The following is a 26,582-nucleotide window of genomic DNA, read 5'->3' as shown; positions in this document are numbered from 1 at the left end:
ATGTTAACCAATGAAAAAGCCCATTTTTGGTCAGGAGGAATTTCACGAAGTATGTCTGAAGGAAATCTGTTTGACATGGAAGCCCGAAAATCCTCAAGAAATTGTGATATTACAGGTATAGCAATTTATAATTATTGAATTTTTTTTAATCCATCATGACTAATTATTGGGGGACTACTTCTGAAAAGTATTACAAACAATTAAGAGAACTGTAAAATCACAACTTTATCATTGAAATACTTACACTATCATTAAAAAGATGTGAACAATAAAATAGTCAAAATAAAACAGGTAATGATAAGTATTATAAGGAGACAAAGTTCTTTATTAAATGAGCAGTATATTCAGTAAATACAGTGAATTTTGAGGTTAAAGAGACATCTGTAGGTTGCAGTGGGCCAACAATTCCAGTATAAAAGAATTGAATAGATTCTCAGAGGAAATGTTGGTTTTAAGAGAGTTTGAATGTCCTGGATTTAAAGAAAATTGTGAAAATAAAAGAAATGCAGCAATTGTTTTTCAAAATATATCTTAACATTTTTAATATATGACACTTAAAACTAATTTCAATCAATATATAGTTCTATATATAACAAAAATGTCTGAAAGCTTACTTGAACTCATTTTTTCTATTTTAGCTTTCATTTTCTCTAAAGCAGCCACAATTTTACAAAGTCCACAGAATCATTATCAATATTTATTGAAAAAGTGATCAAATATAATTTGCTCTAAACATAAATATTCAGTATTTTTGAGATATATAGAAATTCATTATAGTTGATATACAAGTATTTGAATGTGTTGCTGATTCTTAAAATATCCACTTTCCAAAGTAACAGCGTATTTCCCTTTTGTGGTGGTAATAAGACTGTTCTTTGCCATTTTAAACTTTAAAAAGCTCAAAGAATTCCTTCAAGTAGTAAATCTAATGGTGGTCTATTTTTTCTGTGCTTATTTTCATGAAATGTTCACTTTTCATGAAAAAAAATTCAACCTGTTAAAATTTATCAACATGAAATTTTCAGAAAATATTCTAAGGAATCCATGCTTGTCTAGTTTGTTATTTTTTAAAAAAATTTTAGCTGTTTATAGATATATTTGATATTTTTCACATATTGAATATTATCAGGAAAGAATGTTAAATAAATAATCTAGATGTAATGAGACCAACCACTGTATATTTAGAAAAATCTGGATAATAGACTAAATTATTCTGTTTATTCAGAGGTACTCATTTATGAAAATGACATATTAAACATGGCATAAATGTATGTAGTCTGGGTCATTTTCACAAATATGTGTTAAATGATTATTATTGAAATTTCTAAATATTTTTGTTTATAAATCATAGTGTATTAAGATAAAATAATGTTACATAGAGTCAGAATAACCTGGTCAAACAATTTCTCTTTCCTCTCAACATGAAAATTTGACCGAAATTAACATTGATTTTCTAGTACTTAGACTGGAGATCAAAGACAAATAAAAATTCTTCAATTTTTAAGCTATAGTAAAACTTAATCTTGGTTGTATCTCAGAATGCCATTTCATTTTTGTTTTGCTTTATTTTGGTTTAAATAACAAGAACGTCCAGATCCAGGTTTGCCTCTTGATTGGCCAGAGGATTTCACACTTCATGGCAATAATGCTTCCAATGCTACAAATCCATTCTGGAATGAACTGTCTGCATCTAACCCATTTTTGGATGATATAACTCAGCTAAGAAATAACCAGAAGAGAGATAATATTTCTATCTTGAAGGAAGATCCTCTTCTTTTTTTTAGAGAAATAGAAACTGGAAACTCTTTTGATTCCTCTGGTGATGAGCTTGATGTGCATCGGTTGCTTAGGCAGTCTTCCTCAAGAAAATCTGGAAGATCTAAAAGTGTTTCAGAACTTTTGGACATTTTGGATGACACAGCACATGCCCATCAGAATATACATAACTTTGACCAGATCTTAGAACAAGACTTAGAATGGCTTCAAAATGATCGAGAGGCTTATAAAATGGCTTGGTTAAGTCAGCGCCACCTTGCCCGTTCCTGCCTAGATTTGAGTACAATTAATCAGAGTCCTGGATGGGCCCAAACACAAGTTGCAGAGACTACAGTCGTTTGCAAATTAAACCACCAAGGAGGGTCAGTACAGTTACCTGAATCAGATATCACTGTTCATGTGCCCCAAGGCCATGTAGCTGTGGGGGAATTCCAAGAGGTATCTCTAAGAGCTTTTCTAGATCCTCCACAAAAGCTTAACCATGATCTTTCATGCACCATAAGCCCACTGTTGGAAATCATGTTAGGTAACCTCAACACGATGGAAGCCATTTTGCTTGAGATGAAAATTGGGGCTGAAGTGAAAAAGGATCCTTTCAGCCAAGTCATGGCAGAAATAGTGTGTTTACACAGTCTGGATAAAGAAGGCCCTTTCAAAGTATTAAACAACTGCTACATTTATAAAGACATCGTCCAGGTCAAGCTAGTAGACTTGAGTCAAGTGATGTATCTAGTGGTTGCCACACAAACTAAAGGTACTCAATCACCAGCTGCCACCATTTGGGATTATATCCACAAAACCATTTCAGTTGGAATTTATGGACCCAAATATATCCACCCCAGTTTCACTGCTGTTTTCACAGTTTGTGGACATAGTTATATGCCAGGAAAGCTTACTATCTCTGATATTAAAAAAGGTGGGAAACCCAACACATCTCCAGTTGTGTTTCAGCTCTGGGGGAAGCATTCCTTCTTACTTGAAAAGCCACAAGATTTAAGTATATCTGTCTTATCATGTGATCCTGATTTTGAAGTAAAAGCAGAAAGAAAAAGGAAAGAAGTTAAGCAAAAGCACTTGCAATCAGGTCAAGTAGTTCATCAACAATTTTTCTTCTCTTTAGTTGACTCCAGAGAAATGCACTTGTTTGTTTTCTGTGTTCAGGTGGAGCCGTGCAGTGGTAGGCCAGTGACACAGTTCTTTATAACTTCACCTGATCCAGCTCCGAACCTAAAAAGTCTGTCAAATCTTCCAAGTGATTTGCAGAAGAAGAAGGAAAGCAAATCTTCTCCTTTATTACCAACAGTGCATGTTAAATATCCTACATTTCAAGACAAAAAATTGAACTTTACCAGCTATGGAATAACCCAGAAGACAGTGATAAGACAAAATAAGATTGAATACTTACTTGAATATTTCAAAGGGGACACAGTAGCTCTTCTTGGAGAAGGTAAAGTAAAAGCCATTGGACAGTCCAAAGTGAAAGAATGGTATGTGGGAGTCCTGAGAGGTAAGATTGGACTTCTACATTGCAAAAACATCAGGGTGATTGCAAAGGAACAAGTAATGTCTACGTCAGATACTGTCTTCACAACCCGGAATCTTCTTGAACAAATTACCCTGCCTCTTAAAAAACTGACTTACATCTACTCAGTTGTCTTGACCTTGGTATCAGAAAAAGTGTATAATTGGAAAGTTTTAGCTTATGTCCTAGGCTATTCACATCTGGCACTAGAAGACTTTGATCAGCTACAAGCAGACAAAGAATCAGAAAAAGTTGCTTATATTGTAAAGAAGTTAAAGGAAGATTGCCATGCAGATAGAAATACCAGGAAGTTTCTTTATGAACTTACTGTGGTGAGTATTGCTTGATCACAGGAATTTACTTACCGTAGAGAACTTTATTAACTTGGCAATATTTATAAGTAAACATATGAGAGTAGTTTGAAAAACTCTCAGTAGTCTCAAGTACACTGAAGTCACTTCAGAGCTTTGTGTACAAGATCATATAACTAGTGTCTTAGATTTGACATTCAATTGTGATTTTCCCAGAAACTAGGCCCCCAAGGATCATCCTTTAATGGAAGATTAAAGATTCTGTTTGTGCTAAAACATAACAATTAAGAGATCCCTTTTTTTCCTCTCTCAAATATTTAGATAGCTCTTAAAATATCAGAGGAGTTCCAATTACATGAAAGTAAATAAGACAAAACTGAAACAAAACTACTTAACTTGGGCATTGCTGTAGATTCACTTTTTAGTGTTTTTTAGATGTGCTACCAATGTCCTTAATTTTAGCAATTTAACATTTGTCTTATGTATGTGGTGCATCACAATCCAAAAGTGATATTGCTAATTCTCTTCTTTATGTTTTAGTAGGACTCTAAGAATCATGTTTTTTTTCAACATAGCATTTACCCCAGTGTAAGGCTCAGCAGAGAATTATAAAAAACATGAAGAACTGTTTTGTCTTACATTTGGATATTCAGTAATTTATTTAAAAAAAATCAAGAGCATATTTCTAAAAATGGCTAAAATGTGACTGTATAAATAATAATAATGATATATACCACTTTCCTAAGGATCTCTATATATTTGGCACTGTGCCCAGCACTGTATACATACTCTTTCATTTGGCCATTTTAATCGCAATACAGGATAAGTCTAGTTAGTATCTCTGTCTTCAAATAGAGGAAACAGAGTCTTGGGAGGTTGGGCAACTTGCCCAAGATCTGCCAGTTGGTTAGTATCAGAGATGGGATTTGAAATCTTTTTGGTTCCAAAGCCACACATAAAACCACTATATTTCCCTGAAAAAAGTTTTTAACAATGTACATAGGTATATAAAGATATTTAAGTATGTGTATTGGTGTGTAGTAAATATCTTATAATTGCAAAACAAGTGCCCTATAAGAGATGAGTGGTTCATGTAAAGTGAGGCAGATTCATGTAGAGGAGTCAAGTTTTAATCGAAGTGCAAAATGGGAGAAAAAATTTTTGGCAAGGGGTTTATTCTGTGATGTTAACAATAGCTAACATGATATGGTATATATATATATATATATATATACATATATATATATATATATACACATATGGGCTTATGGGCTTCCCGGGTAGCTCAAATGGTAAAGAATCTGCCTGCAGTGTGGGAGCTCTGGGTTCAGTCCCAGGGTCAGGAAGATCCCCTGGACAAGGGAATGGCAACCCACTCCAGTATTCTTGCCTGGAGAATTCCATGGACAGAGGAGTCTGGTGGGCTGTAGTTCATGGGGTTGCAAAAAGTCAGGTATGACTGAGCGACTAACACACACACACACACACACAGAGATAACTCTTCAATTGTTTTTATGATTCTACAGTGATACTGAGAAGGGTGAATTTTTAAAACCCAATATCCAATTAAATAAGTGGTTTTATGATGGTGTGATGCATTTTCACTTAATCCAGGATATTTACAGTCATTGGCTAATCTACCTGGTTGAAGCTGCACATACATTTTACAATAGCTCATGACCTCTCATAGCTTGTGTTCAGCATGGACCCATGAAAGTTTGAACTGAAAATTGCTTTCTTGTTTCTGTTTGTGGCAGAAAAGGTTATATTGACCAAATGGTCTTAAAGTTTAAGCTGGGTTACACTTACTCTATGTTAGTGTATGATAGTTGAGTCACTTTGGTGACTAACTAGACAGTGCTGGTGGAGAGCTCGTTTAAGTGAGTATTTCCTACAATTTCATGTTGTGCCTCAGTGGAGGCTTCAAAATTTCTGAAAGGAAAGAGCTAAGGCCTAGTTATCTAACCAGAAGATGATGAAGCATATGGTATAGAGGCTACCTCTTGAAACTTTATTTGTATAGTGAAAAGTGAAAGTGAAAGTCATTCAGTTGCTTCCGACTCTCACAACCCCATGGACTATACAGTCAATGGAATTAGGAGTACCTTTTTCTTGGATTGTATACTTGGGATTCCAGCTTGGAGTAGCTGGAAATGAACTTATAAAGATTGTGGGTTACAATCTCCTCAATCATATCTAGACATTAAGACTGTCTTTATATATTTTGGAATTTGACACTCTAAGCACTTCAGCATCTGATTCAACTTTCATAATGATTTTAAGGGGTTAGACGGGGTAGTATTACTATAATATCCACTTTAAAAGTCATTAAATAGAGACATTTTGTAATTTATCTAAATTCCTATTCTTTGTGAAGTTGGATTTTAAGCTTAGGTTTTATAACTTTAAGTGCAAATTTATTTTCCTTAAAACAAGGAACTGGGATAAACTAAACCCACTCCACAGTTTACTAAAAGCACCTCAGGGGCCTGCTGTCTCAGCACTGCTACTCCCTGAGGTCACAACTCCTCTCCATAAATTTACGGATAAATGTAGTCCATGTATAGAGACCATGGGTAGTTCTCCTAATGCATCCATAAGAATGAACATTCCTTGGACTTTAATAGTTGCTTCACTTAGTCAGTCATTTTTACTTATTGTTTCATAATGATAGATAAAGCTTTTAAGTGCCATTAAATGATGAAGGACTACTGAACATTTTTATTTGAACAGAAAAGAAATATAGACAAATCTCTTGTACTTTAAAAATATATTCAAGACAAAAGAGAAACTCGTAGACTTGTTTGAAACATGCATGGTGACTGACAAAGCTCAATGCTTAATTAAGGAAGAAAAAAAAAGTCTGAATTTTTTCTTTTTTGCATTGTTGAAACCCAAGTGTTTTATATTTGATACCTTGTGATTTAAATTTAGCATTAACTACATTGATGGTACGGAGAAGGCAATGGCAACCCACTCCAGTACTCTTGCCTGGAAAATCCCAGGGACAGGGGAGCTTAGTGGACTGCTGTCTGTGGGGTCGCACAGAGTCGGACACGACTGAAGCGACTTAGCAGCAGCAGCACATTGATGGTAAAGGGAGAGAGTTAATTTTTTAAGTTATTAATAGCAATAGCTTTGTTGAAGGTTGTCCAAGTTTCTCATTTTTATGCAATACATATAATTCTGGGGAGTTTTAAATCATATTTTGATTAAAAAATTAAATAATGTTTACCAACAGCTGTGTGCTCACTCTAGAAATCCTATAGCCAGTCCTCTGGAAGGAAAGTAATTACTGTTTGTATAGTGAATAATCATGGGTTAATAAATTATTAACTGCTAAAACCTCAGGGTATCTTTGGAAGTGGTTAATTCAACTTCCTCCTTTGGTAATTAAGGATATTAAGAGACATTTTAGTTAAGTGGTTTACTTAAGGCCCTATAATTAGCTACCAAGTTAGTCCTGAAACTCCCCTTAATTCTGGTCTAGTTTGTATCCTCTGTACTTTGCTTGTTGGATTCGCTTAAAAGTAAATCAACTCTTTGAATTTTAGAAAACTCAAATATATATGTGTGGTGAAAAAAAGGATGCCAGTTTCTAGAATATGTAATAACAAATTTAATTTCTAGATAAAAGTTCAAATTAGTTGCTTTAAGTTATGACATGTAGTTGTTGCTGCAGGCTCTGCTGAAGATTGATTGCCAAGGATTAGTAGTGCATCTTGTCCAGGAGGCTGCTATTCTGACTTCAGCTGTCAAGCTTGGGAAAGGCTGGAGGGAACTAGCTGAAAAGTTAGTGCGACTCACAAAGCGACAAATGGAGGCATATGAAATTCCTCACCAAGGAAAATCTGGAGATGTGGCTGTAGAGGTAAGATTTCTGTTCATCTAAGTAGTAAAAAACTGCAGACAAAGTAAATCAAATGCAGTCAAGAGTCCACTGCATATACTAACTGATTGACAGAGTGTCCTAAAGGATCCACTCACTGAAATCACTGAATCTATAACCATTGATGTTATCTGAAATATACACGTCACTCTTTAATGGTATTAAGAACCTTTAAGATATATTGATGTTTTTCCTACTGGACTGCATATGGCCTTTTATCAAATAAATTGACCAAATAAGATAGACAGTTGTTATGAAGGGCTATAAGAACTTGAGGCGGAGAAAAGATAAACTTTGAAGGAGTTGGGACCCAGTCAGGACAAGGAAAAGGGACACAATAGTAAGTATTTATCAGCTTCAAAAATAGAATTAGTCTTTGGTGGTAAATAATGTTTGGTGACAAAAAAATTTAAGAGAGTAAATGGTGTGAGGTCGTTGGTAACAATAGCTAGAGATATCTGTGTGCGTTATCTATCTCCTTCACAATTTTGCATACAGTAACTATAGACATCAAATACAGAATGACAGATGTCAACTTAAAATATAGTCACAAACTAAAAGATGAGAGTTATGTTTTATTTGGAAATTTTGCGGAGTTAAGCCTGGGAGGCAGCATCTTGAGCAGCCCTGAAAGAACTGCTCTGAGGAAGTGGGGGGAAGAGTCAAGTCACATAGAAGTTTGCAACAAAGGGCAGGCAGTCTGAACATCAAAAGTATTTGGTAAATTACAGAAAACCAGATATCTCAAGTTAAGCAATGTAGCACTTTTCTGTGTATGGGAAAATACAAGAGTCTGGGCTTACTGAAATCATTCCTTTAATATGCATCTCAGCCATCTGGGCCCAGCATCCTGCATTTTTCACTTCCTGAATTCCTGCATGCTCACTGTAGGGAGTGATTGTGGCTCAATGGGCCAGAGAGCTCAGGTACTCTTCCTGGGTACCCTTAGGACTCAGGAATTCACATTTGAAGGGCTGGAATCACTCATGACTGTAATCCTTGTTTGCTGGTATGGCAGGAAATATTCCCTTTCTCACAGCATGTAAAACAAAGCAAATATGTAAAATGCAAAAAATTTATTAATATTAAAATAAAGTATACTATTCAGTGTAAGTTATATAAATATTTTCTCTATTTACCATAAAGACATATGAGTCTTTTTTTATTGACTAAATCAAATCTCTTATGATTATACAGTAGAAGTGACAAATAGATTAAAGGGATTAGATCTGATAGAAAGAGTGCCTGAAGAACACTGTAACACTGTACAGGAGGCTGTGATCAAAACCATCCCCAAGAAAAAGAAATGCAAAAAGGCAAAATGGTTGTCTAAGGAGCTGAGAAAAAAAGAGAAGCAAAAGGCAAGGAGAAAAGTAAAGATATATCCATCTGAATGCAGAATTCCAAAGAATAGCAAGGAGAGACAAAAGAGCCTTCCTAAGTGATAAATACAAAGAAATAGAGGAAAACAACAGAATGGGAAAGACTAGAAATTTGAAATACCAAGAGAACAAAACATTTAGAAATACAAAAAAAAATTAGAAACACCAAGGGAACATTTCATGCAAAGATGGGCACAATAAAAGACAGAAACAGTATGAACCTAACAGAAGCACAAGAGATTAAGAGGTGGGAAGAATACACAGAAGAACTATACAAAAAAGATCTTAATGACCCAGATAACCATGATGGTGTGATAACTGACCTAGTGCCAGACCACCTGGATTATGAGGTCAAGTGGATCATAGGAAGCATCACTATGAACAAAGCTAGAGGAGGTGATGGAATTCCAGCTGAACTATTTCAAATCCTAGAAAATAATGCTGTTAAATTGCTGCACTCAATATGCCAGCAAATTTGGAAAACTCACAAGTGGCCGCAGGACTGGAAAAGGTCAGCTTTCATTCCAATCCCAAAGAAAGGCAATGCCAAAGAGTGTTCAAACTACTGTACAATTCTACTCATCTCACATGCTAGTAAAGTAATGCTCAAAATTCTCCGATCTAGTCTTCAACAGTACATGAACCTAGAACTTCCAGATGTTCAAACTGGATTTAGAAAAGGCAGAGGAACCAGAGATCAAATTGTTAACGTCCTTTGGATCGCAGAAAAGCAAGAGAATTCCAGAAAAACATCTACTTCTGCTTCATTGACACCATTAAAGCCTTTGTGTGGGTCACAACAGACTGTGGAAAATTCTTAAAGAGATGGGAATGCCAGACTACCTGACCTGCCTCCTGGAAAATCTGTATGCAAGTTAAGAAGCAACAGTTAGAATTGGACATGGAACAATGGACTGGTTCCAAATTGGGAAAGAAGTACATCAAGGCTGTATATTATCACTCTGCTTATTTAACAGGGTGCAGAGTGCATCATGTAAAATGCCAAGCTGGATGAAGCACAAGCTGGAATCAAGATTGCTGGGAGAAATATAAAAAAATCTCAGATACGCACATGAAGCCACCCTTATGGCAGAAAGCCAAGAAGAACTAAAGAGCCTCTTTATGAAAGTGAAAGAGGAGAGTGAAAAAGGTACCTTAAAACTCAACATTCAAAAAATGAAGGCCATGGCAGTCTGATCACTTCATGGCAAATACATGGGGAAACAATGGAAACACTGACAGACTTTGTTTTCTTGGGCTCCAAAGTCACTTCAGATGGTGACTACAGCCATGAAATTAAAGACACTTGCTCCTTGGAGAAACACTATGAGAAACCTAGACAGCGTATTGAAAGTAGAGACATTACTTTGCTAACAAAGGTCCATCTAGTCAAAGCTATGGTTTTTCCAGTAATCATATATGGATGTGAGGTTTGGACCATAGAGAAAGCTGAGCACTGAAAAATTGATGCTTTTGAACTGTGGTATTGGAGAAGACTCTTGAAAGTCCCCTGGACACAAGAAGATGAAACCAGTCCATCCTAAAGGAAATTAGTCCTGAATATTCAGAAAATGAAGATCATGGCATCCGGTCCCATCACTTCATGGGAAATAGATGGGGAAACAGTGGAAACATTGGCAGACTTTATTTTGGGGGGCTCCAAAATCACTGCAGATGGTGACTGCAGCCATGAAATTAAAAGACGCTTACTCCTTGGAAGAAAAGTTATGACCAACCTAGATAGTATATTAAAAAGCAGAGACATTACTTTGCTGACTAAGGTCCGTCTAGTCAAGGCTATGGTTTTTCCTGTGGTCATGTATGGATATGAGAGTTGGACTGTGAAGAAGGCTGAGTGCCGAAGAATTGATGCTTTAGAACTGTGGTGTTGGAGAAGACTCTTGAGAGTCCCTTGGACTGCAAGGAGATCCAACCAGTCCATTCTGAAGGAGATCAACCCTGGGATTTCTTTGGAAGGAATGATGCCAAGGCTGAAACTCCAGTACTTTGGCCACCTCATGTGAAGAGTTGACTCATTGGAAAAGACCCTGATGCTGGGAGGGACTGGGGGCAGGAGGAGAAGGGGATGACCGAGGATGAGATGGCTGGATGGCATCACTGACTCGATGGACGTGAGTCTGAGTGAACTCCAGGAGATGGTGATGGACAGGGAGGCCTGGCGTGCTGCGATTCATGGGGTCGCAAAGAATTGGACACGACTGAGCGACTGAACTGAACTAATTCATTGGAAGGACTGATACTGAAGATAAAGCTCCAATACTTTGGCCACCTGATGCGAACTGACTTATTGGAAAAGACCTTGATGCTGGGCAAGACTGAAGGCAGGAGGAGAAGGGGACGACATATGATGAATGCTTGGATGGCATCACTGCCTCGAAGGACATGAGTTTGAGAAGCTCCGGGAGTTGGTGATGGACAGGGAATCCTGACATGCTCCAGTTCATGGGGTTGCAAATGAGCAACTTAACTGAACTGAACTGAAATAAAAATATTCCAGTGATGAGCACATATAAAATGGCCTGTATCTCTGTTTCACATGAGTGCAAACATTTTCAAGATACTTCAGTTAAGGAAAAATTGTCTCTCTAGTTAGATAATGACTCGACAGTAGGCATAATCTATATTCTCTGCTTCCTTTTTGAGCATAGAACTGGGTATTAATGTCTTGAGAACATTTTCTTACTTTGAAGTAACTATGTCACCTGTGTGTGCAGTGTGTGTCTGCAGACTACAGTCCATGGGGTCTCAAAGAGTCGGATACAACTGAGCACAAGCACACACTCACACACCTATCAGAGTAGCCAAAATCCAGAACACTGACCACAGCAAATGCTATTGAGAATATGAGTAACAGGAACCCTCATTCATTGCTCGTGGAAATACACAGTCACTTTGGAGTGTCTTGGCTGTTTCTGGCAAATGAAACATACTCTTGGTATATGATCCATCAGTCATGCTCCTTGGTGTTTACTCAAAAGCATTGAAAACTTTTGTCCACACAAAACCCTGTACATGAATGTTAAAGCTTCTGTATTCATAATTAGTAAAACCTGGAAGTAACCAAGATGTCCTTCAGTAGGTGAATGTGAATGGATAAGTACACCGTGGTATAATAGAATATTACATGACAATGAAGTTTTGTTCAGCACATAAAAAAATGAGTTATCAAGCTATGAAAAGACATGGAAGATCCTTCAAATAACGTTACTAAAGAAAAGAACCCAATCTGAAAACGCTACATACTGTACGATTCCAAACATATGATGTTCTGGAAAAGTTAAAACTATGGAGACAGATCAGAGGTTGCCAGAGTTTGAAAGAGAGGAATAAATAGGCAGAATACAAAGGATTTTTACCATAGTGATGAATACATATCATTTTATATTTGTCCAGACCAATTGAATGTACAAAGCTAGGTGTTAACCCTACACTATGGACTTTGAGTGATTATGATGTATCAGTGTAAATTCATCAGTTGTATCCAATATACCACTGTGGTGAAGGATGTTGATAATGGGGAAGGCTATGCATGTGTGGAGGCTGGAGATAAATGGGAAATCTTTGCATCTTCCTCTCAATTTTGCTGTGAACCTAAAACAGTTATTATATATATATATATTTCCAAAAAAAGTTGTCCAGTTGAAATCAGGGCTTGTTTTTTTTTCTCACTAAGCTCTGATTTTAAAAAGATTTTACATAGAGTTCTTTATCAAGGAATTTTGTTAAATATCCAACTTCTCTCAAATTGTGGTTGTTTTCAGTTTGTCCTCCCTGCAAATCTTCATAGAGGCCAGCTAACAGCCTACTTTTCCTTTATTTACTTTAGCACAGCCCAAATCACGAATGACTAAGTCTATGCCTGAGGCTGATAAATACTCAGAAGCAGAAAGGAAAACCTTTGTGTGTCTTTCTAGGGCCTGTTGTTCAATTTTTGGTGCTTGCTGTGCTAAGTCGCTTCAGTCGTGTCTGACTCTTTGCAGCTCTATGGATTGTAGTCTGCCAGGCTCTTCTATCCATGGGATTCTCCAGGCAAGAATACTGGAGTGGGTTGCCATGCCCTCCTCCAAGGGATCTTCCCAACCCAGTGATCGAACCCACGTCTCCTGCGGCTCCTGCATTTCAGGTGTCTTCTTTACCGCTGTCTTCTTTACCCGGGAAGCCCCCATCACTTTGGTGCATATGGTTAAATGTTTAGAAACTAATTCATAGTATATTGGCTTCAAGCTATTCCAAATAATCTATGAGATTCTTTACCTTTTAGACTATGTACTGTGAAGGGTAAATGTGTGCTAGTTTCCATGTCTGAAAAAAGAAAAAAAACTGTACAATATTTTTTTCTTAAGGAGGAGATGATTCTTCAATGAGACTAATTTACAGGTTAAGCAGTTGATTTCAAAACATACTTTTATTAGTTCTGGATAGGGTATGCAGAGGGAGGGTATTGAAACTGGGGCAAGGAGATAACAAGTTCTTGTGGTTCCCATGCTGCTTTTTATTTCCTTTATCTCACTTCCTCAGTGGACATGCATTTAGAAAATTTCCTCCTGTGTGTGCCAATGCCTACAATCAGCTTCTTTTCACTTACTTTTTTTTGCTGTTCAACTTCTCCCTTTTTCCTTTGTTCTATTTTTATTTTATCTAACAGTTATCTGGCACTTACTCTGTGCCAGTCCCTATTCCAGTAACAGTTCAAAAATTAACTTATTTAATCCTTTCAACAAAATACTTGTGGGGTGGATACTAATGTTATCTGAGCTGTAGGGAGGCTAAGTAACTTGCTCAAATGTGCATAACTAGAGACTCACAGAACCAAGTTTGGAGCACAGACCTTTGACTTTGGGGTTCTTATACTTTAACCCCTACACATTGACCGCCAATTCAAATACAGTATAGTGGCTGAGTGGCAGAGCTGGGAGTTATGGTTGGGATGGGGAATTTAAGAAGCTCATTTCTTTTTCTTTTTTTCAAGCCATGTCATGATTCTATCAAAATTTGTCTCAACGCCTCAGCCAGTTTAAGAATGGATTATCAAAAGAGTGTCACATTTTTATTTTGGCCACTTTTTATTCTTTTATAAGATGCAAAAAGCTTCTCTCTGGAGATGTCTGAGAACAACAATTTTAAATTAACCATTGCCCCAAGTAAAATTTTAAGAAAAGTTATTCAGTTTTTCTAATGATGTCACAATTCCTACATAAAAAGCAAAATTACACAACCTAGAGTATGATTATAAGCAAAACGTGTTTTTCAGAGTATTTCTTTTGAGAAAAGCGTATATTTACACTATACAAAGAAAAATTTCCTGTGAATGTTAGTAAAATTTTTTCCTGAGTTTTTCTGAGCCTATATTTTTTTAAATAGGTAGCAATAAAACATTTTAAAAATGAGTCCATATTTAAAAGCAGTTGTATTTTACAAGCAGAATGCTGGGGATTTAGGGGTCAAGATACTCACCAGCCCAAACTAGGTATTCTTTATTGAACTTTCTGGAGATTATTACCATTTATGACAGAAGTGATTTCCTTAGCAACTGTCTCACATTGGTCCCCTGCCTAACAATAAAGGCTGTGCTCTTTCCATCTTACTCAGTATGAACATTTATTCACCAAGGACACTAAAGGTTCACTTCCCCTTTTAAACTACCTCTGGCAGTGCCCACTGGGCTCCACCTCCACCTCAACAGGCACCAATAAACCTGCTGAGGCTGATCTCTTGTCTGATTTACCAAAATGGGCCATCCTCCCATAGAAAAGTCCAGTGAAGTCAACATTCCTAATGGTAATATTTTTTCATCTCAGAATCCATTCACTTATAGAGAGTTGTACTAGGCAATATTTATGTTTTGCCATCTGCACTTAATCAGTGAGAAGATAATTCTCTGTCTTACCTTCTAGCAATCTTTTCCCTCCTCCTTCTCCAACTGGCTGCTGCAGTGTTCAGAGCACTTTATTTTAGGTCTAGCTTTAAAATGGTAAAGTAGGAATCCTTAAACAGGTAATTTTATTATTATTTTTATAGCTGAATGAAAGTTCTATATGGAGTTCTTCCTACTTTTTTAGACTCTCACCTCTGTATCCTTATTCAGTATTTAAATCATCCATACACTTCACATGTTTTCTGTGATTATCAGTTCTCAGCATTGGAACATAGGAACTACAACAAACACAGAATGAAAGATATGATTTTTTTCTCTCTGAAGTCACATTTCATTTGGCGTGGGAATTGGGATAAACTGTTAATATTTGCATTGTTATATTTCAAAGACGTATATGATTAGATGCTAAAATAAGTGAATATAAATAATAATGAGAATAATAGTTGTTATATGTTTACTGTGTGTCATCCAATCATTATTAGCGTTTTCTTTACAATGTCTCCTTTACTTCAACAAACTTTTCAAGGCAAATATGAAACCATTTTCTTTTTGCAGATATGCAAACTGAGTGAATACATTTGTGTTAGCTATCCAGAATTACGTGGCAGATAAGTGACAGAAGTAGGATTTAAATCTAGGTTTGTTTTACACACAGTTCTATTCACTGTGCTCTGCTGATGATAACTTCTTTTCAGAGTTAACTAAATAAAAGAAAATCAAAGAATCAGGAGCTTTCAGAGGGCATATCTTAGTCCTGAAGGATAGGTAACATGTTACTAACTGGTGAGGACTAGAGGAGATTTCAGGGCTCAGGATACAGTGACTTCTAGAGGCCACTGAGGAGACCACTGAGTGTTTGAGGAGAGAGGTCATTTTAATAATTATGAGGAGATATGGCTGGACATAGATATATTTTGGAGAGTCTTGAATGACTGCCAGAGCATTGGTTAAAATTCCTTGTCTGGATTTCTGTCCCAGCTCTACCAGCTATTAGCCTAAGACCTTGGACACATTACTTGACTGTTTTTAGGAATCACTTTTTCTTGTAAAATGAAGCAAATAATACTCTCCTATTCTTCAGATGTTTGAAGGATTGAAACGTGAAATATTTGGGACAATGCTTTGCACATTGTAATAGCTAAATACATGTTATTTATTATTTTGTCTAAGAGGAATAGGTGAATGTGACAACTGTGTGACAATGCGTGATTTTGAAAAAGGGAATGAAGTATAATAATTTTTAAGTAATATAGCCAAGAGTAACCATAGAAAGAATGTAGATAAGGGAAAAACCACAGTGATTTTATTTTATTTTTTCTTAATATAAATTTATTTATTTTAATTGGAGGTTAATTACTGTACAATATTGTATTGGTTTTGCCATGCATCAACATGAATCTGCCACAGGTATACACGTGTTGTTCCCCATCCTGAACCCCCCTCCCACCTCCCTCCCCGTACCATCCCTCTGGGTCGTCTCAGTGCACCAGCCCCACAGTGATTTTAAACCTTCTCTTCTGAGAGACTGGCAAATGGTAATGCGCAGAAAAAATGAGAGGGAAAAAAAAAAAACCTGGCTGATCAGATTTTTCTTACTGGGTTAACAGCATTTAATTTTCTTTGGAAAATATCTCTTATAAAAAGTGAAAGGAACATCCTTGTACTCTTATGGTTTTCTGGTTCACACTGCAATGTATGGACTCTGCTTATAGAGTGTGGTATTGCCTGGTTTTGTATCTGGGCCTGGCTCAGGTCTAGCCTTGGTGCTTATGTCAATGGTTTGCTGCTGTTTTACAGTAAGAAATATATTAATAGTTTCTTTAAAAAGAGAAAATATTATATGAAAATTTATCTACCAGTGGTAAAGTGTTTAGAATAATTTCTCAGATGTTCATTGTTTGTACTAGAGATCTGGCACAGTGACATAACATTTAGACTATCATGGTTTATTTTGTAGAGTACTATAATGCTTGGTGCTATAATCTGTAATTCTAAAAATATACACTCCTTCTTTTTTGAGATGATAGAATAAAGAAAAAAGACATCACAGTGTAATATATGGGGTAACACACTATTCCTGTGATATGTGGTTTAATTCTGCATTATATATCTGATTGGGTTCCCAGGTGGCTCAGTGGTAAAGAAACCACCTGTCAGTGCAGGAGATGCGGATTTGACCCATGGGAAAGAAGATCCCTTGGTATAAGAGATGGCAACTCACTCCAGTATTCCTGCCTGGGAAATTCCACAGACAGATGAGCCTGGAGGGCTACAGTCCATGGGGTCACAAAGAGTTGGATACAACTGAGCGACTAAACAACAACAACAATGTGTCTGATTAGCACACTAAAAATCAGATAGAAGTAATAGTCATATTAGGTTAAATATTACAAAGATATTTTAAAATGTATTTATAAACACTAATATTTGTATTAGAATTTAGATTTTTCTCCATCAAGTTTTATTATTAATGATCACAAAAAAATTCAGAAAACCAAAGCATAGCTAATTATGACTTAAATTAGTATTTATTAACAATCTAATACTGAAAAAATTTGTGGTAATACTTTAGTGAAATGGCCTCATATTTATAGCCAGGTGACCTGGACTTGTTTCCTACCTAGGTTTTCCTACCTAGGTTTTCCTAAGATGTTAGACTGTTTTGACGTAGTAGCAAGGAATGGGTCTTCTGTCTTCCTCTGCTGCTGCTGCTGCTGCTGCTAAGTCGCTTCAGTCCTGTCTGACTCTGTGAGACCCCGAAGACGGCAGCCCATGCTTAATCCCTGAAGTTTCAAGAGGTTATTTCTAGAGCAAACACAGCTGTCTCTGCCCAAAGAGACTTTTCCAAGAGAATCTTAGGTCAAATTTTAACCAAGTCCAAGTGCTGTCTCCTTTCTAAGGAAATAAGGATGCCTGATATGTTAGCCTCCTTTCTTTTCTGAAGATAATGGCAACCTCATCTTCAGTAATATTTATGTATTTACCGACTACAAGTGATGGAAGGACCACCTGGATATTGTAAATGATGCACTGAAGATAGAACGCATATAATTATCACTAATGAGGCAAATTTGCCTTGATACATCAGATAATTGTACTTAAAATGAAACATTGCTTCTACAGTTTCATGAGGAAAGTAGGTGGATTATTAATTCTTTAATGTGGCAAAATGTAATTATCTCAAGGTAGTTAAAACCACTTGCGTTCTTTATACTATTCATATTTTATGAGCTAAAATAAGATGAGGAATGCTTTGCTCAATTTGAATTGCCTTTGTTCATGTTGCATTTCATTATCTATTGCATTATCTAATACATCTGATTGGCTTTTAGGAACAAGCACTCTAAATTTGGAAAACTCTATCCTGTTTCATTTCTTTTAGCATCACACATTACTTTTTCACTGCTCCTTTACATTTTTATTTGTCTTCTAATATCTGAAAGATAAATCAAAGACATATTCCTACTATAAAAATTCTGAGGATTTGGAAACTGCTCAGACTTCATAGGTTAAATGCTTTACTGATGCTGCTGCCCTTTATACAAAGAGATCATAGCACAGAGGTGAGAAATTAACAACTCTCGGCTTTCATCAGCCTCATGCTTCCTATTCAAAGATGAACCCATAAACACCATGAAGTTAACATAAAAAATCTTAAAGAGATGAGAATGATGCCTCTGTGTCAAATACTTATGATAAAGATGAGAAGGCTGAGGAAATTGTTTTGTCATTAGGAAAAATTCAACAAAAACAAACCTTCAAGAGCATGTTGTCCTTTTGATTAGTCAGAGCATTAGTGCAGAGTTCCTGAATATCTTTCCTTAGATCATAGCACTGAGCAAGAGAGGAAGAACTATTTTTAATCCACTGAATAGATATAAGATAACATAAACCTGGAAGAGTTCTTGGCAGTCCACAACTCATTTCCAATTTTTTTAGATTCAACTTAGATCATCCTAGAGGTTTTAACTTAGATCATCCTAGAAAGAAAATTGTTAATTCTACTCATTTTATTCATTCAAACTTTCCCAGAGCAAATAATTTTGTTTTCTCTTTAATTTATTATAAAGTTTAGAATCCTTTGTTGTCTTACTATGTATGTCTATTTGGATATAATTTCATAAAGTCCATCAGTTCAGTTTAGTTCAGCCGCTCAGTTGTGTCTGACTCTTTGTGACCCCATGGACTGCAGCACGCCAGGCTTTCCTGTCCATCACCAACTCCCGGAGCTTGCTCAAACTCATGTCCATCGAGTTAGTGATGGACATAAAGGCCATAGTTAATTAATGTATGCAAGTTATGTTTTTTGTCTTTGCCTATGATAACATATATTCACTTGCTAAGAAAATTGGAATGATTTTAAACAATAAAAAGTGCTGAAGAAAGAAAAGTGTAAGTATTTAAGAATTTGAGCCCTATTGTCATATACCTATACCATATAGGACAACAAACAACTGATTAGACTATTGCATTGATGAAAGCTGGACTTCTATCATGCTTTGTTAAGGCAAATCTTAATATAGAAAAAGTTATATTTACTGTGCTTGGCAGAGGTTTGCTTTTTGAGGGAAAATATAGATCCTCAAATTTAATATTTCTCATCAGTGTATCAAGTACATAACTACAACATATGCTTTTGATCTAATCCCTTCTCGATTATTCTTGATACTTGCCCCCTTAATTACCTGCCCCAATCCATAATTATTTTAATGTTTGTCTGTGTTTATGTCTTTTCTGCCTAAAGAAAGTTGACTTTTCTCCTTGAATATGTTACATTTGCTACCTCTTTAATCCCCAGCAGCCCTAAATTCTCCATCTGGCTAAGTTAGGATTCAAACCAAATTCTCCTTTCAGTTATATAATGTCACTTTCTACAGATTATCTTCCTTTGAAACGCAGTTCTATCTTCCACTGCCTCCACTTCTAGCGTTGTCTCTCTTCCCGTAACTTCCAAATCCCAGGTGCGACCCGTTTGTCCTTTGGCTTCCAGTTCCTTGGCGCCTGCTTATACCTGCAGTCTGCCTTTCACTCTCTTGAAACTGCCTCCTCCAAGGTTACCAAATTCCTATTAATTGCCAAAATCCTGAACTTTTTCCATTTTCTTTCATGTTTCCACATCACTTGATGTTCCAAGTAGCAGAAGTTACAGAAGAGAGACATCTTCAGTGAGAGAGTGCTATGCCGGTAGAAGTTTTACAAGTTTGTCCAGGGAGGAAAAGCCCTAATTTATAGCTTTTACCACTGTCCTTGGTGTAAATTCTTCCAACATGGATGACTTTAATCTTCCAGTGTGTCACTGAACGTGGAACTGGGAAACTGCATGAACATAAATTTGTGTGAGCAAACCATTGAATGTCCTTTGGGGGATACTATCTAGTCTTTAACTTTTGCAGCATGAAGCAATCTGTTTCATTTTTCTATTACTCTAACACCAGCTTTTCTCCACCCTTTTATTGCTTCTGTTTCTTAATTGTGGTCCCCAATTGTAGACTTCATTATGGCTTAAACTTTTTACACCTTTATTTTCCTCCTTGGCATTTTCCTCTACTCTCATTCTTTTCACCATCACTTTAGCATGAGTTATGCTAAACCCTTTCCTGCTCCCTAGAGGTCGTCTCTCTATTTCAGTTTCTTATTGGGGATAACAGATAGCCCCTGGTTTACTTCAAACTTAGTAAGGCTGAAACCCTACTGCCTATCTTTCCCTCACCAAAAAGTAAAATCATATCCTATTGAAAAGTATTAAATGCATCCTATATGCCAGACACTTCATGAGGTGTTTTGGACACAGACATAGAGATTATTATCACTGTTTTATAGAATAAAAATTAAAAGCTCTGATAATTTGATAAGTTTACTGTAACTATCCCATGTCTTGACATACGGTGCTAAGTTGCTTTAGTCATGTCATGTTCTTTGAGACCCTATAGACTGTACCCATCAGGCTCCTCTCTTCATGGGATTCTCCAAGCAAGAACGCTCCAAAAGAAAAAGGAAATTGGATATGAACCCAGGATTCTGAAATCAATTCTCATCTTTGATTACAGCATAGTGCTTCTCAGTTGATGGAACTGCCATTTTTTTTTTTTTTGTCTTACATTGAATTACAATCTGCAAGTAGTTTTGAATTTTTCTAAATTATTATTTACTACCAAATCTTGTCTGTTCATACATTGGGCCAGTGTTTCCACAAGAATCAATCTCCCTTCCATGCTATAAAACTTCCAAAAACAAGAGCTCTGCTATATTCATTTTATTCCTTTTCCTTGTAGCAGTTGCTCAATAATTTTGATTTAAAAAGTGAAACAACTAACAACAATGTATTTCAAACATTTTCATTGAATGTGTACCACAGTGGTATTTCTCTGTCATCTGTATTGAGAGCCACCAATGATATTATATATAGCAGAACAAATTTTCCACCGAAGGAATATCCAGGTTTAGTTCGCAGCAAATAGGAGCGAAAACAGGATGCAAAATGTGCTCATGTTTTAGTACAAATCATGAAGTTTACCATGTGTTTATAGTTCAAAACCACTATACCTATTTCTAGGTAGCTTATAGTTTAGACTCCAGGGGATTTCTAATGAGTGTAGGGGCAATATGTCTCCTTGTATTTCTGACAAATACAGGAGACTCCTGGGAAGTCATTTCCCACTTCAGAGGTCCTAATTAGGATCTGGGACTCAGCAATCTATCCACATTCCTCTGAATTGCAAAAACTGGTGATACTGTTATGCTATCAGTACAAATTACCAAACTTGAAGGGATTATATGGCCCTCTGCCTTTGGCACCCCACTCCCGTACTCTTGCCTGGAAAATCCCATGGTTGGAGGAGCCTGGTAGGCTTCAGTCCCTGGGGTCGCTAAGAGTCAAACATGACTGAGCGACTTCACTTTCACTTTTCACTTTCATGCATTGGAGAAGGAAATGGCAACCCACTCCAGTGTTCTCGCCTGGAGAATCCCAGGGACGGGGCAGCCTGGTGGGCTGCCGTCTATGAGGTCGCACAGATTTGGACACAACTGAAGTGATTTAGCAGCAGCAGCTGCCTTAGTAAGTGGGTAGATATACCACTGGATTTCTGAATCTGTACTTTCTAATTCCCATATCACCTTGGTGTATTACCTGCTTCTGACAGCACCAAGGAGCTGCTTTGTGACTGAGTATGCCTCAGGTGTTTTCCGTACATAACAATCTGCTGTACTGTGACAAGATACTTGACACAGAGCTTTTCTACTCAAGAAAGTTAGTGAAGGTATATACTTTGAATCTGCATCGTAGTGCACAACCTGAAAATTACCCATTCGCTGTCCTTAAGAGACATCTGTTCTCTGTGATACCGTGTCATTATCTCGGTACTGAAATGCTCTCAGTTGCTGTTTATCGTATCATCAAACACATCTTTTCATCAGACTCAGTCACTGGGGGGCTTAAAATAAAGTCTTAGATGTCTTTAGCTATAAACATTAGCATTTTAAACAATATATAAAAAGTTGAAAAATAATGTACCAGTTAGTTGAACATCAGGGAATTTTAAATGAATTCAACATAGATTACAAGTTTAAAGCTTTTACAGAGGTATAGGATATAGATTTAGATATGGATTTAGAAAAGGCAGAGGAACCAGAGATCAAATTGCCAAATACGCTGGATCATTGTAAAAGCAAGAGTTCCAGAAAAACATCTACTTCTGCTTTATTGACTATGCCAAAGCCTTTGACTGTGTGCATCACAACACATTCTTAAAGAGATGGGAATACCAGACCACCTGACCTGCCTCTTGAGAAATCAGTATGTAGGTCAGGAAGCAACAGTTAGAACTGGACATGGAACAACAGACTGGTTCCAAATAGGAAAAGGAGTACGTCAAGGCTGTATATTGTCATCCTGCTTATTTAACTTATATGCAGAGTACGTCATGAGAAATGCTGGGCTGGATGAAGCACAAGCTGGAATCAAGATTGCCAGAAGAAGTACCAATACCTCAGATACACAGATGACACCACCCTTAGGCAGAAAGTAGAGAAGAACAAAAGAGCCTCTTGTTGAAAGTGAAAGAGGAGAGTGAAAAAGTTGGCTTAAAATTCAACATTTAGAAAATGAAGATCATGGCATCTGGTCCCATCACTTCATGGGAAATAGATGGGGAAACAATGGAAACAGTGAGAGACTTTAATTTTGGGGGCTCCAAAATCACTGCAGGTGGTGACTGCAGCCATGAAATTAAAAGATGCTTGCTCCTTGGAAGAAAAGCTATGATCAACCTACACAGCATATTAAAAAGCAGAGACATTACTTGACCAACAAAGGTCTATCTATTTAAAGCTATAGTTTTTCCAGTAGTCATATATGGATGTGAGAGTTGGACTGTAAAGAAAGTTGAGCGCTGAAGAATTGATGCTTTTGACCTGTGGTGCTGGAAAAGACTCCTGAGAGTCCCTTGGACTGCAAGGAGATCCAACCTGTCCATCCTAAAGGAAATCAGCCCTGAATATTCATTGGAAGGACTGATGCTAAAGCTGAAATTCCAATACTTTGGCCACCTGATGCAAAGAACTGACTCATTTGAAAAGACCCTGATGCTGGGAAAGATTGAAGGCAGGAGGAGAAGGGGACAACAGAGGATGAGACAGTTGGATGACATCACCAATGCAAAGGACATGGGTTTGAATAAGCTCCGGGAGTTGGTGATGGACAGGGAGGCCTGGCGTGCTGCAGTCCATGGGGTCACGAAGAGTTGGACATGACTGAGCGACTGAACAGAACTGAACTGAGATATACCCGCTACAGAATAAACTATTCAGTTAGTGTTTCTGTGCATCTTAGCAGTGATAGGCAAGACTGAATCTGACAGTAAGGCTCTATTACTGTGCCTCAACTCATTTTGCATGGCAGAGTATTGGTGGAACCTACACTTTGGGAAGTTTGGTTTCAGTGTGAGTGTTCAGGAAAGTAGATGAGAGAACACCTCATTCACAGTTTACTGTGATGGAAGATACAGTGCTTGGTGAGGATAAATCTTACATACAGAGATATGGTGTGATTTCTGTTGCTGCATCAAGACCACATCAATATGGTTTAACTGATAATTTTTTTCCATTCAGTATCCTGAAGAATCAAGCTTTGCCTGGAGAGGTGAAAATACAGGTGTTCATGGCTTCCCAGGAATGCCAGTTGAATAAATAACATAAAATTATACTTTGGTATTGATGCCTACTCTTTCATTAATATATAGATTGAAATGAAACATAGCAGAACTCCTTATTTAGGTCTTTCATTCTGTTAGCTTCAATGTAGAGTATATGGCGATATCAGTGAAGGGTGACAATTAGATCTCAAGGCCCTGCTTCGCGTGATATTACTATTAATGGAGGCTCTATTTTAAAGGGGCAGCTCTGCATAATATGTCACTCACAGTCTGTGTTCCTGCACTTTGCAAGTGATAAAATCACAAATGAATTAGTTTAGCGAACCCAGAAAGTAGCAAGTAACAAAGTTTATATTCCAAATATTCTGATTACAAGTACAGGGTTCATTTTGTTATCATCCTAGAAAAAATGTATTTTAACCTGGCTATGTGTCTGTGTGTGTTTTCTACAGTTTGTCTTATTTGGTCAGCCTTTGTCTCTATTCTCTCTGAGGCTGGTTGCCTTGGTTACCATTATATACACCCTCTTTTGTGAGGTTCCTCTTTGACTTACATTTATTTCTATGGAAACAATGAGATCATTGGTATGGGTAGGTGCTTTAGAGAAAGCGCAATGAAGTATTGAATATCTATTCTTCTTTTGGTTATTAAAATATATCATTAAATTATTTTTTAAGTAGAGAAGTATATTTCTGTGTTCCTTTTGACTTGATCATGAAGCTACATTTTTACTTATTTATAGACTTGCTCATGAAAAATAGATGGGGAAACAATGGAAACAGTGAGAGAATTTATTTTGGGGGGCTCCAAAATCACTGCAGATGGTGACTGCAGCAATGAAATTAAAAGATGCTTGCTCCTTGGAAGAAAAGCTATGATCAACATAGACAGCCTATTAAAAAGCAGAGGCATTACTTTGTCAACAAAGGTATGTCTACTCAAAACTATGATTTCTCCAATAGTCGTGTATGGATGTAAGAGTTGGACTCTAAAGAAAGCTGAGCACTGAAGAATTGATGCTTTTGAACTGTGGTGTTGGAGAATACTCTTGAGAGTCCCTTGGACTGCAAGGAGATCCAACCAGTCTATCCTAGAGGAAATCAGTCCTGAGTATTCATTGGAAGGACTGATGCTGAAGCTGAAGCACCAATACTTTGGCCACCTGATGCAAAGAACTGACTCTTTGGAAAAGACCCTGATGCTGAGAGAGTTTGAAGGCAGGAGGAGAAGGGGACGACAGAGGATGAGATGGTTGGATGGTGTCACCGACTCTATGGACATGAGTTTGAATAAGCTCCAGGAGTTGGTGATGGACAGGGAGGCCTGGCGTGCTGCAGTCCATGGGGTTGCTAAGAGTTGGGCATGACTGAGTGACTGAACTGAACTGAGACTTGCTCAAATACAGTGACTTAAAGCATTAGATATACTGTTTAGCTCCTTCTTGTTATATATGGTGTGGTAAAGATCACCACAGATACATATATAACAATAAAAGAGTTAGGACTTAAACCTTAAAATTGTGTCAGAGAGTGAAAAGTTTATCAGTAATATTTGTTATAATAAAAGAATTGCACAAGGAATTCACATGAAGAAAATGAGCAGTATTTAGATGAATCTAGAAAAAAAGGCCCTATTATGGTCACTGTTTTTAAAATCTAGAGTTTTAGAAACACAGGGATATAACAGGAGTGATAGTTATTAAAACATATTTTCTGTGATACTGGGCTTGCCAGGTGGTACTAGTGGTAAGGAACCCATCTGCCAATGCAGGAGATACAGTAAACATGGGTTTGATCCCTGGGTTGGGAAAATCCCCTGGATGAGGAAATGGCAGCCCGCTCCAATATTCTTGCCTGGAAAATTCCAGGGACAGAGTAGCCTTGCAGGCTATAGTCCATGGGGTCACAAAGAGTTGGACCTGACTGTGCGACTGAGCATCATCTGTGACGTTAAATAAGTGTGTGTAAATATGTGTGTGTATATATATATATATATATATATATATATATATATATATATATATAATAATTAGTATTCTGTTTTCAAATTTTAAGAACCTTTTTAACCCCTTTTTAAAGCATCTATTTTCCTCTCTGACTTATTTACAAACTAGTCTAATTTTTTTTCTTTATAGATGATGTGGAAACCTGCCTATGATTTTCTTTATACTTGGAGTGCTCACTATGGAAACAGCTACAGAGATGTGTTACAAGACCTACAATCAGCTTTGGACAGAATGAAAAACCCTGTGACCAAACAGTGGCGAGACTTAACTGGAGCTTTAATACTAGTAAATTCTTTAGAGGTCTTGAGAGCAACTGCATTCTCCACTTGTGAGGAAGTATAGAAATGAAGGATACGTTTTGAGAGGAAGGAGTAGAGGGAGAAAGGGGTGTGTGTGAGAGAGAGAGAAAGGAAAAGAATCTCATAAAAGTATTGGTTTTAAGAAAAAAAAAAAGTTTTTCCTGGTGAAAACATAGCCTAACACAAAATCCAAGGATGGCTTTTATAATCAAATATGTATTTTTGTGTCTCCCTTTCACATGCAAACATTAAGCTGCTTTATTGTTGAGAAAAGAAAGAAAAAGCTCTTTCTCCCTTTCAAAGTTACGCTTAATTTCTTTTAGTTAAAACAAATGACTGCCGGCATAATT

The 26,582-nt window shown here is 36.9% G+C and overlaps 1 protein-coding gene across 1 annotated transcript; it reads left to right on the top strand.

The window, feature by feature from the left end:
• Positions 1 to 26,275, top strand: MACC1 (MET transcriptional regulator MACC1). Its single transcript, XM_068973492.1, has 4 exons — positions 1 to 115; positions 1,586 to 3,630; positions 7,292 to 7,480; positions 26,063 to 26,275. The coding sequence occupies exons 1-4, from the start codon at positions 1 to 3 to the stop codon at positions 26,273 to 26,275; spliced, it is 2,562 nt and encodes an 853-aa protein (XP_068829593.1).
• Positions 26,276 to 26,582: the final 307 nt, after the last annotated feature.

Source organism: Capricornis sumatraensis, chromosome 5 (genome assembly GCF_032405125.1).
Source record: "Capricornis sumatraensis isolate serow.1 chromosome 5, serow.2, whole genome shotgun sequence".
Taxonomy (NCBI): Eukaryota; Metazoa; Chordata; class Mammalia; order Artiodactyla; family Bovidae; genus Capricornis; species Capricornis sumatraensis.
This window is presented reverse-complemented; position numbering and strand designations above follow the sequence as displayed.